General features: G+C 42.2%; 1 protein-coding gene across 9 annotated transcripts in view; it reads left to right on the top strand.

The window, feature by feature from the left end:
• Nucleotides 1-16,783, top strand: part of CDHR1 (cadherin related family member 1) — a 51,485-nt gene extending 34,702 nt beyond the window's left edge. For 7 of the 9 annotated variants that reach the window (XM_062618850.1, XM_062618849.1, XM_062618855.1 and 4 more), the window contains 5 exons: nucleotides 1,579-1,743; nucleotides 3,557-3,624; nucleotides 6,138-6,366; nucleotides 7,297-7,551; nucleotides 13,954-16,783. In XM_062618850.1, coding sequence (XP_062474834.1) covers nucleotides 1,579-1,743; nucleotides 3,557-3,624; nucleotides 6,138-6,366; nucleotides 7,297-7,551; nucleotides 13,954-14,505 — 1,269 coding nt within the window. In that variant the 3' untranslated portion in view covers nucleotides 14,506-16,783. The other 2 variants (XM_062618856.1, XM_062618858.1) reach the window with 2 other exon arrangements.

Raw genomic sequence — 16,783 nt, 5'->3', positions numbered from 1 at the left:
AGAAAAAATAATATATATGTATTTTTTTAGCTTACGCAATTATTTACTTTTGCTTTTTTTTTCTTATCTTTGGATGATTTTTTTTTCTGCTGGAGAAAGACCATAAGGCTTTGCTGAAAATGTGGAACCTTTGTCTAGATTCTAAACGAAGAAGGTGCAGCTGTATGGCATAGTAGTAATATACGGCAGCAAATAATTTATGAAGACCTCATTGCTGTCTCCATTTCCCTGAAAAGTCCAAATCACTTCCTACCAAGTTTTAGTTGCCAAGTAGTCATTCTGGAATTTTGATGAAATAGATTCTTATTTCTATACAACATGTATCCCACAGCAATTTTGAGAAGCTATTTTCCGGGGGTTTTGTTTGTTATTGAACAGTAAAATGCCAGAGAGGAGTTAAAGTTAATTTGTCTGAGAGATGCACTGAAAACCTACCTGAATAAAAGACTAGTAGAGAAAATCTGTCTTCCATTAAGAGCTGCCTCTTAAACATAATTAGTCAGGACCTCCTTCATTTTCAGCTGCCCAAGAGCTAGAGTGGGTTTCTCAAGGTATAGCAGCTGTTGTAATTTGTACCCCTCCAGCTTGGCCTTTCAGATCTCAAGTCCCTATGCCAAAGGGGACATATTGTTGTCCCACCTTGTCAGGGGCTTCCTGCTCTGTGGTGGCTGCTCTTCCCTGCATGAATTAGCTGTGCATTAAGGGACAATATGAGAAACCATATTGCTAACCCAGCACTGCCATCCCTCAGCTGAGGGATGCAATAGGCATGCACTGGTGTTAAGTTCTGCTGATGGCCAGCCAGAGCATCCATGCTGCTGTCTTTTCCCCATTCCTGGTATTGCTGTATGTGGTTGCCTCCCTTTTCAGATGAGCATAGTTATGAGAATGTGTTATGCCAGAGTCCTCTATTTGCCCTCAGATACAGTGAGGTAATTCAAAGTCCCTGTGGGTATGTGATAACATCCTAATCAGCATGAGGTAGTGAGGGTACAGTTTCCCAGAAGTCTAGTGGCAGGAGTCTTCACAAACTTTGTGAAATGGGATTCTGCTGTACATGTCTCATTCCTTACTATCCTGCATTTTGGGTTGGGGTACTGCTGCTTCCAAACATCTCAGGGCACCAGTTGTCCTGTTTCTTTACCCTGTTTATTGCCCTGACTTCTTTCCAGACAAAGAATGTATGCATCCTCTGCAAAGGATAATCATCCAGTTTAAGTGGTTACTCAAAATCTTTCTGTGCTTATATTTCCCTAGATTCTAGGGACTGCCCAGGGATGGGCATTTGCTTGTTTCTGTTATGGCTTTTCATCTGTGTTGGTTAGTTACGATCAACCACATCTGTCACATGAAGTCTACTATATATACACAGATTTGATGTGCTTTTTCCACAGCTGATTGCCTATTGCAAGCATGCAGAAATGAGCCTAGGCAGCATACTGATATAGCTCATCATGTCTCCCTGTTTTTGAGCCATCCGGGCTAAAAAGCACCAACATGCCATGGGCAGTGGAAGGAAGCTCCTTTAAGAAATAATATTAGCTGTTTTGTAATAATTCCCTGGTTTTCTCTTCCTAGCTTCTTGCAATAGAGGTGAACACACCGGAGAAATTCAGCTCAACAGCTGATGTAGTGATACACTTGCTGGATACCAATGACAATGTCCCAAAGTTCTCTTCTGACTACTACATTGCCAGGATCCCTGAGAACTCCCCAGGGGGCTCAAATGTAGTTGCTGTTACAGTAAGTTTCATTCATTTCTTAAGAAATTCTGTCTTTTCTAGGTGTCTGTGGAGACAGTACCTTAAAAACAGGGGACAGACACAAGTAACAAATCTTACCTGTCACTCAGCTTCCAGACTGAACTCCAGATCCTTTCCAGAATCAAGAAATAAACTCCACTCTGAAAAAAAAATAAACTCTTAGGCAAACATTTTTCAGAAACACAATTTTACTTTGGTTTTTAGTTAAAGGCCATCTGCCTTTAAGGCAAATCACATGGCCTGTGAGTATTAAGAAAGCCCCAGTCAAATCAGTGTCCAGCAGGAAGATTCAGTTATGATTAAGTCGAATTGGATTTACTGGATTTACTTGCTTAAGTATGAGTAAAAAGAAAACAACATGGTTGCTAGTCAGTATCAGTCTTCTAGTGAGAGGAATCTGGCTGCTAAATGCATAATTAGACAGTTAATGAAGACAAGAATATAACATTAGAACACTTAGAGAATGGAAAGAAACATCCTCTCACAGTAGGAAAAACAAGCCTATGGATTTTCCAGTATCCCACATTTTCATATAAAGAAAGTCGGGGTATTACATGGACCATATGTGCTGGAGAAGCATTTCCAGCCATTGATGCGAGGTGTATCTCTTTAATGCAGCTGCTAGGACTGGAAACAGACCTCATGCCACAAAGCTGAGAAAGCACCTGGCCATCTGGGGCTCAGTGGGTGATGCAAGTCACCTTGCAGAGGCCTCACGGATGGGTAAGAATGATGGAGGCAGGTTGCCAGAGATCTGCAGCAAATGCTGACTGCAAGTAAGAAAGAAAGAGTCAGAATAATAAAGTACTGAAGGCAAATTTTAGGGATGGAAGAACAAAAGAAGAAGTGGAACATAAACAGTACAGAAAGTTTTATTAGAAAAAAAACAGCTTTCTGTTTTCTGCAGAAAACGTAATCCCAAACATCACTATCTTTGAAGCCAGAGGACTAAGAAATACTAAGAGGTGAACAGCAGAAAAAAAAATATAAAATAAGTTTGCAAAACAATGCAATTACCCATTCTGAGCCAAGGTACGCAGGTCATTGTAGCTGGCAAGTCCATATAAAATTTACTGTCATGTGCTGTCAACGTGTCCTCGGAGCTACCAGAGAAGTAGGAGCTCCTGGAAATAGCTGTTACCAAATCAATAGATTTCCTAATCCTGAGCTAAGAAAGGAAGCCAACAAGAGTCTGGAACTAAGATATCATCTGGGGTAGTATCTGCATTACTGAAAATCACACAGGCACAAGAGTGATTAAAATATAAAAAAACCTGAAAGATTGTGTGTAAATTGAAGCATTTGTTACGCATTAAATTAAATCAATTAAACAAGCAAAGGCTTAAAAAATACTCTATATAAAGCAAATAATTTTGTCTGGAGAATATACGTTAATATTTAACTGATAATTAGGAAGGTTTGAGAGTGGGCAGTTTGGTTGTTGTTGTTTTGTTTTTGGTGTTTTTTTTTGTCATTAAGATTAACTCCATCCCTATTAAGGGAAGGATGTGTTAAATGTCAATGGATAGAGCCATCTAGTGGCTTTCTCCCTGCTAGAGCCTCTGGATACCAGACCGGGCAGGAGACAGGCGGCATCTTAACAGCTTCCTGGAAAGACCAGTGATGTTTCCTTGTGTTATATTTTGCACATTTGCTTTATGTGGTTTCCCCCTACAAATGTGATGGCAAAAAGAGTGAAAAGCGCTTGTGTTTTATATGGCCTGTTTTTAAAAGAAAAACATTTCTCTTCTGCAATTTAGTAGAGGTTGATTCTCTTATTTCCTTTTATTAAGGCTACAGATCCAGACTCAGGGCTTTGGGGAGAAGTCAAGTACTCCATCTATGGAACAGGAGCAGATCTGTAAGTAAAAAAAAAAAAAGAAAAAGAAAACTACGTAACCTCTAAGCAGGGCTTTAAAAGATTTCCTTTTTTTTTTTTTTTAAAGAACAGACTCATTCTTGACCTGCTCATTTCCAAGGACATTTATGCCATGTTCTTTGTGAGTTCTGCGAAAACAACAACAGAAAAACTAGTGTGATCATTAAACATCTGCTTCATGAACTCATGGAATTTTACCCACAAGCCCCCAAAGAGACATAAGGCAGCTAAAGTACCAGTACAGAGGATCTGTTCAATCACCATTTAAAAAACACTTATAAGAGAGAGGTAGAGGAGGTTTTGGTCTATTTGTGAAAAGTCAGTTCTGGAGGACAAAAAAAAAAACAAACCACGTTGCTCTTTCCTCTTTACTTTCCATTCAGTTGTATAGATGGTTTAGTGTTAACTCTTGTCAGCATAAATCAAAGAAGACTTTCACAAATATAAACTTCAGCTTTGAAGGCCAGCTGCATTGAGTGTTCAGAGCATTTTATGTATTTAAACCTAATAGTCCTGTATCAACGAAGAAAGCAATCTATTGTTTATTTGATTTTGTAATGATGTCTAGCTCCTTCTCCCTGTTTTGGGGGGCAGTGATGGGTAAGAACATTCTGAACCTGAAACACTGGTTACTGCCACACTGCCTCTACCCCAGCAGTTGCCCTGGCCCATTTGCTGTCATGGCTAGCGTCACTGGCCATCACAGTTATTGCTTCTGGAACTTGCAGCTCCAGGATATGGCTCACCTGCAGAATCTGTTTTTCTCTGTACATTATCCACCTGTAGTTAAAGATGAACTCTTTCTGTTAAGGTGAAAGCCTTTTAGGAGACACAGTCAAAGTCCAAAATACAAGCTGATAAGGTCAAACCTCTTCTGTAGCCAGAAGAATACACATACAGGAACATTTCCTTGATGGGTTGTTTTGAGCTCTTCGCTAAGTCCTGAAGCTAGCTGCTAACTGCATAGAGGCAAGCAGGCAAGTTCGTGTCATACAGGCAGACCTTTCAGGTTTAGAATATAGCAGCTGGTGCAAAGAAGCTTATGAAGGTTGTTGACTAAGGATTTAGAAAAAGATGTGAGTGCAACTTTATTCTGATTGGAATTATGGGAATGCTCAGACTCACTGTTCTTCTGTGAAGAAATTAAGAGTGAATACTTTTTTTCTTCCTTCTTAAGTATGATTTTCTTTTCCTTGTGCCAGAATGGCATGTCTCCGTAAAGCTGGATTGACTGCCTAGTCCTGGGACCTCCAGATCTGCTGAACACACAAATTTGGTGCAGATGTGAGAGTTTCAGCTAGACGCATGATTTTTTCTGTCTCAGGGGTTTCATCGGTGGATATGTAGTTGCATTGGCAGAAAGATGAGTTGCATTGGGTGAGAAGAATCGTTTTATTGTTGAGCATGAAACCATTATGCTCATAATCCTACATCTAAGCTCTCAGTGGGAGTGGGGTACGCTGCTGCAATGCCTTCACATTTCTGTGCTTCTATTCTTCCACTAAAATGTGGGTGATGAGAGTCCTCTCTGCATGGTTAGCCTGGGCTGTGTACTAAGGAGGCACTTGGTATGGGCACTGTCTCCTATCAAAAGTTTGCACAGATCTTTCGACCTCTTGGCTTTCATCAAGACTTGTATTTGTATTTAACAGGGTAATGAAAACAATTGAAGGGTCTGGATTATTAAGTACTGTTTTTACAATTGCTCTCAGTTGTGCTCACAGTTGAAATACAGAAAATATTTTGTTATCCTGTACATTAATTTAAGGGTATATAAAACCCTTCATCTGTTAAAAACCCTACCACCTGGAACCTATACTGGCAGCCCATTTTAAAATGACACTCTGTTAGTATCTTCTCTATAAATCCAAGATTTTGGCTGACAATTTGACAGTGTCTCAGTAATTACAAATGTGTAGAATCAAACTTGCTACAGATAAATCTGAACACCCACTCCATCCCAGTGCCAGTCTATGGAAAAGTCATGACTTTTGGAGAACATAATTAGCCCCAGTCTTTGGGGGATTTGAGAGAAGCCATTTTTCTTACTCATTTTGAGAAGTGAAGAGCTAAAATATGATATGCAGCATACTTCCTTTAGCTATTAAGGTGATATCAATCAATCTTAATTTATGCAGGATATGATCTAATATACCGTACTTATAAAAGAGGGAAGAAAAAAAAAAAGGCAGTTCCTTAGTGTTTTAACACTAAGAAATCATTCTAGGGGAAGACCATCACACTGTGTGTTTACTGAGGACAAAGACTTTAACAGAAAATGCACCTAAAATGGCTAATGCTCAATAGATCAAAAAACACTGGGAACTGATAATTCTCTGGTTTTAAAGCCTCAAGGGACTAGCCAGACAGGAGTTAGATGAAGAGTAACCAGTCTTTTGGCACAACATTTCAATGTTTAAGCCCACCTTTGCCCCAGGCTGTTAACACACTAAGTGACCAAAAGAACCAAAAGTCTTTGCATGCTTCTTTTCCAGGTTCCTAATCCACCCATCAACAGGTATAATTTATACCCAGCCCTGGGCTGTATTAGATGCTGAAGTGAACTCAAAGTATAATTTCTATGTGAAGGCAGAGGACACAGATGGGAAATACAGCTTGGCTGAAGTGTTTATCACTGTGCTAGATGTCAATGACCACTCTCCAGAGTTCAATGAAAATATCCAGGAAAAGACGATGATCATTGGGTCACCAGTGAAGATAGAGGTGAGAGGCAACACTGTGTGTCACAAAGCAGAGTGCTTTGGAAAAGCCTGAGCTCTGGTGTTTATTGTTCAGGAAATGTGACGAATGTCTGAAAGCTGGCTTTTCCTGGGGCTTTATTTTTCACATTCATATATATGTAACAAGTGGATTAAAGCATGGAATGATAGTATTTACAGACTGCTGAGAGGGAGAAATAAATTCTGTAAGCAAAAGATACAGTTCTGTTACAGTATTTGAATCACCCACTGGTGGAGGACCCTGGATTATACAGTGATCGTAAGAAGCCCAAATAAGATAAGTGAATGAAAGTATAGGGTTTTGAATACTTAACCTTCCTGCCACATCTTTGTGCCTAACCACACAGCTTCTTTCCCTTTGCTTTGCAGAATTGTATTCGTTGATCCAGTGTGGAAAAGGAGGCTAAAAAAATTGCAATAACAATTCACAGGCAAAGGAGCAGAACATCTAGTGTTACACAGATTTGATTGCATATAGTGAAGATTACACAACACTGAATGTTAGCAGAAAAAATACCACAGCACAAAAATTAGGGCACCTCTAGTTTATAGTGTGGATCTAATGCTATTGTTCCCTACTACTTCACATTTGTCCCCATGCTATGCAAGAAACTCCCCAGCAGTGGACCATTTGCATTCTACAAATAGGAATAGGTTATGGTTCAGTTTTTCCTCCAATATTGTTTAATCTCAGAAATCGCTTATACAAAAATAACTCTAGTCCTGCTGTTTTTCACTAGAAAGTGTAGCATAGCTGATACCAGAAAAAGCGAAATTGTTTCCAAGATGAAAGAAAAACAGCCCAGTCACAGCATGGGTATTATCAGAAATGAATGCTCAGAAACTCTGAGTTTTATCTTCAGGCAAAAGATACAAACAATAACATCTCTATTCTTTATGCTTCTCCTACCAGGCTATAGATCAAGATGCAGAAGAACCCAACAACATTGTAGATTATTCCATCATGCAAGCAGATCCAGCCAACGTGTTTGATATAGACCAAAGCACTGGGGAAATCAAACTGAAATCCTATATCCGTTCCCTGGATATCATCCACAATATCACAAAGAACAAAGACTGCATATGGTCAGTGGTGGTGCAGGCCAAAGACCGAGGCTCCCCATCCTTCAGTACCACAGCAGTCCTGAAGATTGATATCACAGAGGAGGTAAGCAAATGTTATTTTAAAAAATCTTTATGTGAGAGGCACCAAAGAGTAGACGCTGTTTGCTTTATTCCTGACAATACTTTAAAAATGCTTCTGGAGTTGCAATCTAGCCAAAATGTTGCCAGCCGTTCCTTCTCCTTCCTTGCTAGCTCTGTTTTGTAGTGTTTCTAGAGTCTTGTGGTGAAGCTGAATTCTACAGCTACAAGCGCAAAAGACATTTTGATCAGAGAAATTGTAAAAGTACAAAGGTGGGAGCATATTATGGTTGGGAGATTAATTTCTTGCATCTGATTTTTAGAGATAGATGCAAATAAAAGACTACAGACTCCTGAGAGTAAAGGTAAATCCTGACTGCTAAATTTCTGCACTTTTTAATGTAATTCAACAGAAGAAAAACAATCTTTTTCCCTACAAAAAGTGAGTAGAAAGTAGCTGTGGCCAGAGTGAAATGTATCAGACCAGTTTTGCATGTCAACATAAGTGACAGAGGAAAAGTGAGAAAACTATTATAGGAATGCTTTAAAGTACATAGAATTTTAGATGTAAGTTTAATAGTTGCAGTATTATCAGCAGACAAAACAAGAACACTCTAAAAGATTGCACACCTGGATTGAGAGTTTCCTGTTAGTCCAACTTTTACATCAACAAAACAACAAGCAGCGCATGCTTGCATGATTCTTATTTATTGTAACTGTCTTGCCATGCCTTTAAGTAGGTACCAGCAGGGTGGAAATAGGCTTTAAAGTAGATGAGAAACACATTGTTAGCCTGACAATCTCTGGACCACACACATACTGCACAAAGATGCAAATCTCTTCCTACAGACAGCAGCTGGCCTTCTCTTTGGTCAAAGTGCACCTACTGCTCCTTTATCTGTTACAGTCTGTTTTCTCCATACCCTCTTGTTCCATTGATACTCCTTATCAGGTGCATTTATATGATACTTCTTGTACACAGTTCAAAGCCTGATGGAGGTTAAAGCTGTCTTCAGAGAACACTTGTGTGCATTGGCAAAATAAACTGAGCAGCACAAGAATAGCCTTCAGTCTCTGTTGTGGGCACCTGTACTGTCAGAACTGCCAGGTGACTTCGGTCTGCCCTAGCAGAGGGGGTACCTGGCATGGGGCTGCTTCTTGGGGCTGGCCAGCCCTGCTGCAGGCTCCTTGGAAGCTGCTGTGCAACATTGCTGGGGCTCATTATGGGCAGAGCATGCTGCTTCAAGGCCATGACATGTGGAACGGGGGGACTGCACAGGCTGGGTTTCTGTGATCACTCTAGAGATTTAGCCATTCTTACAGATATAAAGGAAATAAACTGCTTAACACTGTGATTTCCCGTGGAAACCAGACGTTTTGGTGGTTTTTATATAACAAATAAGAATTTCTACCTGCAGCCAACAGTGGGAGCTTCAGCCATCCCTGCCTTGCTTCCAGGCTTCTCACAGGGTGCACATTCCAGGAGAGTGTGGTACCAGGTGGCCACAGGCACTGTCCCCAGTCTTGACCCCCTGTATTTGGTCTCCAGTTTTCCTTCCTCTCCCGATGAGCTGGTGACTTCTCCATTAGTATGCAGGGCTAAGGCACAGGGTGGAGGGATGTCGAGGGGATGGAGAGTACACTATACCTCCTCTGCTGGGAAAGAAGATCTGTATCTAAACCAGTTGATGAAGGACATCCGGGGAGAAAACAAGAGCAGCTTATTTCCTGGATTTCCTTCTTGTGCTTCAAGCACATCAGCATTTGTCTTTTACAAATTTTCCCCTCTGTTTCCTTTTCTCCCCCTCCAGGGGCACGGATTTGGCACAAAGTGAGGGATAAATTCTAAAGGGGAAGCAGAGAAGGCAGTGAGACATGTATCCCTCTCAGACAATTTTTCTTTCTCGTCCTCCCATGCCCGATGAAAAATCCTGACACAGAGTCTGAGATAGCAACAGCATCTTCTTTCTTCACTTGCATAGGTCTTTTAAACAGGGTCTGTGCTATTGATCTGATGTTGCATCCTCCATAAGATTTTGTACATTTCTCCAGTAATTCTTCCATTGCTTGCAATGATTTGTGTTGGTTTTGTTTTTTGTTTTGTTTTCATCAAAAAGCATCACATCTTGCAAAAACCACTCTCAAATTTCAGCTTGTATGTGAGTGAGATGTAATGCAATATCAGCGTACACAACCTTTGGTCCCTCTCTGTGCCCCAGAGACTGTGAAATCACTGCCAAAGCTTTGTGAAGAAGAGTCTCTCGGTATAGGAACATTGTGTACTCTCCAGTTTTCTCTCTGAGACTGTTAAAAATGTGTATTTTATCCCTCTGTTCTCCAGCTGTAAAAAGTCTCTTTCAGTTAGCTGTTTGGTGGGCATTTATGTATTACTGATTTTGGATAAGGAGGATATTTTTGAATACATCCTCTAGAGGTTTCCTGCAGTGTTAATCACACTAAGTAATTAAACAGGCATATTTTCTGATTAACATTTACCATTGCAATTAGCACAGGGCTGTGCCCTTTGAGATAGATGCCTAGTGGCTAAGTTCAGCAGTATTGCACATCAAGAAGACCTTTTGGTGTTGGAATAATACAGTGATAAAAAAAATCCAGAGGCCTTTTAATTTAACTGAGTCTGGGTTTACGGAAATTGGTATTGAGTGGCGACTGTTAATCTATCCTTTCTCAACAGAATATTAAACATGCTGAAAAAGCCACTGCTTTTTCACCCTTATGTCTCACTCAAAAATCTATTCCTGCTACCTGAGATTTTCATGGAAAGCTGATTCCCACTCGTGAAGGTTGGCCTGATGAGGAGATCCCTCTGCCTCTTTATGACTCCACTGAGATTCTGCAAACATACGGGGGCGTTTATTTACACCTCTTCATGGACTGAGGCTTAAATCCACATTTAGACAGCATAATCTCCAGTCCTTAATAGCTTTGGCCCCTCATTTAGACTTCTAAATGTAGCTGGTGAGTCTCAGTTTTAGATCCTCCTAACTGAAAGGTTCAACAAATGCTGTCTGTGAATTAATGTGGAGATCTCCTTGTCCCTCATATTAACTCTGAAACCACAGAAACTGTGGCTGCTGATGGCACTAAATATCCTTTACCACAGCTGCAGAGCAGTTAGCCTCTTCTTTCTGCAGTTACATGGACCTTGAAAACAGTTGTTCAGAGAAGGTTGGTTTGATTTGAGAAGTTTTGCCCCATGATGGTGTTTGTACTGCAAAGTGATGTAAATGCAGCCTTCATACACAGTCATAGCACTGCTCTTTGGGCTAAGCACTGAAGGGGGCAGCTTGTGTTCTACCTCAGATCAGGAGTTACTTCTGAAGCAAATCTCCTTATCAGCCCACATTACTGTGGGATGGCTCATATCTCAGATTGCTCCAAGCACACAAACTGTATTACTTTCAGATAAAAATGTGTTTGTGAAGCACACCAACTGTGCTTTGGTGGTAGCAAGCAGTCCGTCCCTGCAACCAGGCTAGAACAAAAGTCCAGAAATGCTTATTATGTAGAAATAGGCTCCACAGAACCAGCTGGGTGTTGCACAAATCCAGTTGCTCAAGTCAACACAGCCTGGGTTGTTTATAATCTGTGATAGCTTGGGCTCTTAACAGCTTCACCTACTTAGACTTCTAAATACAGCTGAGGAGCCTTAGCTGCTCTTGTGGTTGAACAGCTCAACCACACACTCCTGGTGTGTCCAACTTCCGGGTACATCAGCGACTTGCTCTGTTCACTGTAACCCATGCATTATGAAAGGCCCTTGAGAAGCTGCCAGGAGATGTGCGTCTCTGTACACTGCAAACTGTTGTGATAGGAAAGAGAAAAGCAAAGGAAATTAGTTACCATTTTGGTAGCAAAGACTGACATGGGCACCTCTTCAGAAAATATAACAACATAAGAAGGGTGTGAACATGCTAAAACAAGTCCAGAGGAAGGCCACAGAGGTGGTCAGAGGGCTGGAGCACCTTGCCCATGAACACAGGCTGAGAGAGTTGAGGTTGCTCAGCCTGAAGAAGAGAAGGTTCCAGGGAGACCTTGGAGAAGCTTCCAGTGCCTAAAGGGAGCCTGCAAGAAATCTGGAAAGGGACTTTTTACAAGAGCATGTAGTGATAGGACAAGGGAAACAGGTTCAAACTGCAAGAGGGGAGATTCAGCTCTTAGGAAGAAATTCTTTACTGTGAGAATGGTGAGGCACTGGAATATGTTGCCCAGAGAAGCTGTGGCTGCCCCATTCCTTGAAGTGTTCAAGCCCAGGTGGGATGGGGCTTTGAGCAACCTGGTCTAGTAGACGGTGTCCCTCTCCATGGCAGGGGATTGGAATTAGATGATCTTTAAGGTCCTTTCCAACCCAAACCTATCGCTACTTAAATAATGGGAAAACTCTTTGCACAGCAAAATGATGAAAATTGCTCGCTACGTGTAAAGTTAAATGGTCCATGAATTTCAACAGCATTTCTTCACCCATTTCTCTTTGACAACAGGAAATATTCAGGGTAGAAGAGTGGGCTTGGATAATGTGTTTGAGGTAGGTTATGAAAATACAGAAGTGAAGGCAACGGGGGTATTTATTAATGAATTTACATTCCCCAAGTTTAGGGATGTGATTTAAATAGTGTTCCTGTGTAATATCTGACAAGAGGTGCTCTGAAACATTTTGGGGGGATACTTAGTTGTTTTCCTCCACAGACTGGGGAGGATGGGGAGATGAGCATCCTAGTTTAGACTGATACAGAGAAATCCATGTGATCTCACTTTAACTGACTAAAAGCCAGAAGTTCAAGACCAAGCTAGTCACAAAGCTGTCTTTATACTCACTGCCTTTGAGATCTATATTAGCATGGGGTGACTATACTTTGGACATGTCATTTTCTCCCCATTGACTAAAAGGCTGGCAGCTTAGACAACCAACTAAAATGCAGATAACCTGTTATTAGAAATGGAAAGTTTGGGTGATGATTCCCTCCCAAAGTCTAGGACAGAGGATTGGGGCATGATGAGTAGCCCTGTCTCTCCACAGCTGCACATAGCTTTATGACCAGCTATTTGTTAAATGAACCAGAAATGTGCCATTTCTGAAGGATCTCCTGGCCTTCCACAACACTACTCTCTGTCCAGATACAATTGCAGGAGCTTGTATTTATTACGAACTTCTCTTGGAAATGTAGTCCAGGGTGGACTACCGTGCCAGGAATAAAGGTGATCTATGTACCACGCTGCTACCCTCTATTCTCTGATCAACCAGGTGTTTAGAAGTGCCTCCTAACTTCGGTTAGTGCTTCTGGATTCAGTTCAATGTCATTACAACTGTCTCTTCTCCTGTGCCTAGTTCAACACTTAGCTCCCTTTACACTATATGCTTTCTGTCCTGTACGCATTTCACCTTAGTTCCCTAGCTGTACTTATGATAGATATTGCCCTCCTTCAAATATAACTATTTGAGGGCTGACCATTTCTCTTATTTTTGATATTTCCAGATCAAGTCCAGGGTAAGATCCTATATTTTAGGCCTCAAGAAGCGTCCATGGACAATATTTGGAATTTGCATGAGTGGCGTCCTTTCTACCATTTCTGTAACAATGGTGATCTCCACCATCATGTACTGGAAAAGTGTGAAAAGATCCAAGCTCCACCCACAGGGCAAAATCCGCAAAATTATACGGGGACCTCCGAGACGCACAGTGTGCTAAACTGCAAAGTGAACTGGCCATTCATTTGTCCTTAATATGCCATATGTAGCTTATGTTATTGTTTATTTCTTTTATTTCTAAAAACAAAGCTCTTTCTTTAACTCTACTCATCTCCCCTACCTCAAAGAGTTTTGTTATGTCTGTAAAAGAGTACTTGAAAACAGAATGGAGCACATACCTGCTAACTACTCTTTTGTACGCTGTAATTTTATGAAGTGAGGTTTTCTCATAATCTTTTCAATGCCATGCTCAGTAATAGTCCTATAAACTGCACACCATATCACCTGCAATTGTTGTTGAAAGTTCATTTTCTACTCATAAACTTCTATTTGGGTTCAACACTATTATTCCTAGGAAATTAACTCTGAAATGTAGTACAACAATACAGCTGCAGATCCTGGAGCCAATTATTTTCTTCCTCAGTTCTTGCAAATTAAACAAACACTATGGTGACATGCAGGAATCCATCCTAATTTGGCAGTAGTACTCCTGTAAGCTTTCACTATTGTTGTAAGCATCTTGGAATGCTGTAATGCTTGCTCAGCGTCCTGCTCCATCTAAAGTCTCCAAACCTGGGCTGGCTCTTTGACTCATTTTTTTTTTTAGAGACAACTTCCATTAGTTAGCCCTGCTTGTTACATATTTTGGACAAATGAAATTTCTGGGTCACTGTCTGTCCCATAGAGTAAGTCATGTGTTTTCTCTGTACTCTTTTACAGACTCTTCACAAAGGGCCTATGGCCGCCTTTTTGATGCAAACTAAAGATAACCCCATGAAAGCCTTAGGAGTGCTAGCTGGTGTCATGGGCATAATGGTGCTGATAACTAGCATGATCTCTACTGCCATGTTCTGGCGCAACAAGCGGTCCAGCAAAATCATGCCGGTAAGACGGATCATAAAAAAGAGACAGACCCCACAGCCCCGGACAATGAGGATGGAATGGCTGAAATTCAAGAGGCCCAGCAACGCTGCAGAGAAGTTTGTTGTTGAGAATGATGCCAAAGATCTGCACAATGAGAACAGCAACAACAACATCCAGGTTGCCCCTGTGCCGCCGACTGCTCCCTTGCCTCCACCTCCCCCCACCGTGGCTCCCAGGGGTGATGCCTCAGGGTGGCGGGTGCCGACTGTGTCCGGCTCCCTCACTCCCAAGTTTATAAACAAGCAGGTGAAGAAGAGAGGTCATGGCAGTGCCCACAATGCCCTTGTGTCAGAGCTCAAAATGAGGTTTGAGAAGAGGAACGCAGCTATGGGTGAGCCCCACATCTAGGTGCTCTTGGCAGCCCCCAGTGACTGCAGATTGTGGCTGGGCGTGGATATATTTATGTGCTGTGGTTTTCCCTGTGTCTGTCAGCATTCCGTGAACTGAGAGCAGCTTTGTGCTGGAATAGACACCCCTCACCTTCTGCAAGTATTACATGCTACAGAGTCACCCCACCTATAGCATAGCTGCGGTCATTGTCCAGTTGCAGCTGCAGTACCTTTGGCTTGTGTCACAGTGCTGGTCCTTCCCAACAGCTGTCTGAACAGGGTACTGAGTACCTTCATGCCAGCCACAGTTTCCCCAAGTGAACAGGGATTCAGGTTGCCCCCATTTTGGTGACCCCTACCCAGAGTCCAAGTTTTCAAACACAGAATTCTGCAGCCAAGGCACTGGAGGATGCCAGTTCTGACCTGGACTCATAGGTGTGTCTGAGGTGTCCAAAACCCCATCATGTCCAATCCGAGACTCACTTTTGAAGACACTGGCCTGGCTGTAGTGCCAGCACTGACTCAATGTGCAGGTCTCCTACAGCAGTGACACTGCATGCTGCAAGAAGGTATAGTGTAGCTGGTACCTGCTGTCTTCAGGGTGCAACACACTTTGCAACAGCTGGAAGAGCAATGTGCTCATGGCCTGAGTACCTTCATTCCCAAAACGTAAGCAGACAGACTTGGAGAAGGTCATAATTTTCCTGCAGCTTATGATGGGTTTTGCCAGAGTACATTGACATGATGCTGTGCTTTGCTTCTGCTCTGAACTTGCCTAGTAATCATCAGACAGGAAGGCCACCTCAGCCTTCTCTAGACCAGCTGGGGCAAGATTGGAGCACAGTTCAATAGCAGCGCTTGCTCAATACTGCCCTCTTCTGACACCGTGTCCCCCAAGGAGGGGAAGCCCATACGGAGAAGGACGTGATGAAAGCAGCAGGGAATACAAGGGAAAACCAAGATCAAAATGATAAGTGAAAAATACAGACAAGTGCTGGAAAGTTGCATATGTCGGTCAGGGAAGTGTGTGGAAAGATCATTTGATTTTGTACACTGCTAACAGGAGGTGTTGAGGAATATATTTCACCACCTATCCTGGCTTGCTCCAGGGACTGGTGAGTGCAAAGGAGGTTTCTGGTTTGTCCTGTCAGTACTTTTGAGTGAATTATGCAACCGTCAGGAGGGGTAATGCAGGGGGTGGGGCACAGCTGACACTTTTTTTGGCTGTTACATGACGGTAAAAAGGCACCAAAGGCAGAACGCTTTTTCACTGGATCTTTTTTCACTGGATGCACAGTTTCACCCTCCTGTTTGTTTCTGAGGGCATGCTTTTCAGCTGGGACTGTTTCCTCACCCTCTGGGAAAAAGCAGTGTGTACCAGGCTGCTGGGAAACGGCACACTGCACCTCTGCCTGTGCTCTGGCCCTGCAGGGCAGCTGTGCTGTCATGGATTAGCACTGTGAAGGTCAAGATGGGGAGCAAACCCTACAGGACAGAACACTGTTAATTCAAGGGGTTCCTGAGACTCTTCTCCAGCTCCAGCAGACATGGCCTTCAGGGATTCCTCTCCTGACATCCCATCAGCTGGTCTAATTTCCTTTCTCTGCATCAGCTTGGGGGACAGCTGGTTGAATATAAAGCTCCCTAGATACAGGGAAAATGCTGCATTTTTTAACTTCAGTCTGATACATCTAGAAGTCAGAGGGTGACCATAGCTCATGTCACCTGTGGGCTGAGCGAGGAGCTGTATCCCAGTGGTGCAGCAAGGTCTCAGCAGGGGGGCTATGCCCTCAGTGCTGCTCTCCTGTCATGTCTCTCATTTCCATCACTTTTCTTACTTATCCCTCCTCCTGGGGCTTAATGGCATGAGGCCCAGGCTCTGTTGTTGTGTGTGGTCACCTTGTCCTCCGGCTATGGGTGGAGGGAGGGGATGTGCAGCCACTGGGCACACTCCCACTGCCCTGTGCAAGCATGTGTGTTCTGCTGGTTGTGTCTCCACCAGGTTGTGCAGTGTTTCCCAAGGTATCAAAAATCTGTGGTTTATTACCCATACTACTGTTTTCCCAGTGTTGTGTTAAAGCCAGCATTCAGTGTTTGTTCTCCAATGAGGAAAGCCTATAAAAACCATTCAGTTAACTGAGATTTATTAGGCATTATAGTCTTACAGTCTTAGAGATTGTATTTAAGAGAGAATAAAGATGTTTTATTACTATGTTGTGAGACTTTTCTCCAGTTACTCTGTATTTCAACTTCAGGGTGGGTTTTTTAATAAATAAATAAATTATATAAAAAAAAAA

This window comes from Pezoporus occidentalis, unplaced genomic scaffold (genome assembly GCF_034315485.1).
Source record: "Pezoporus occidentalis ecotype Australia unplaced genomic scaffold, CSIRO_AGI_Poc_V1 ctg204, whole genome shotgun sequence".
In the NCBI taxonomy this organism is placed as follows: domain Eukaryota; kingdom Metazoa; phylum Chordata; class Aves; order Psittaciformes; family Psittacidae; genus Pezoporus; species Pezoporus occidentalis.
The sequence above is the reverse complement of the archived record's forward strand: the minus strand, read 5'-3'. Positions and strand labels throughout refer to the sequence as shown.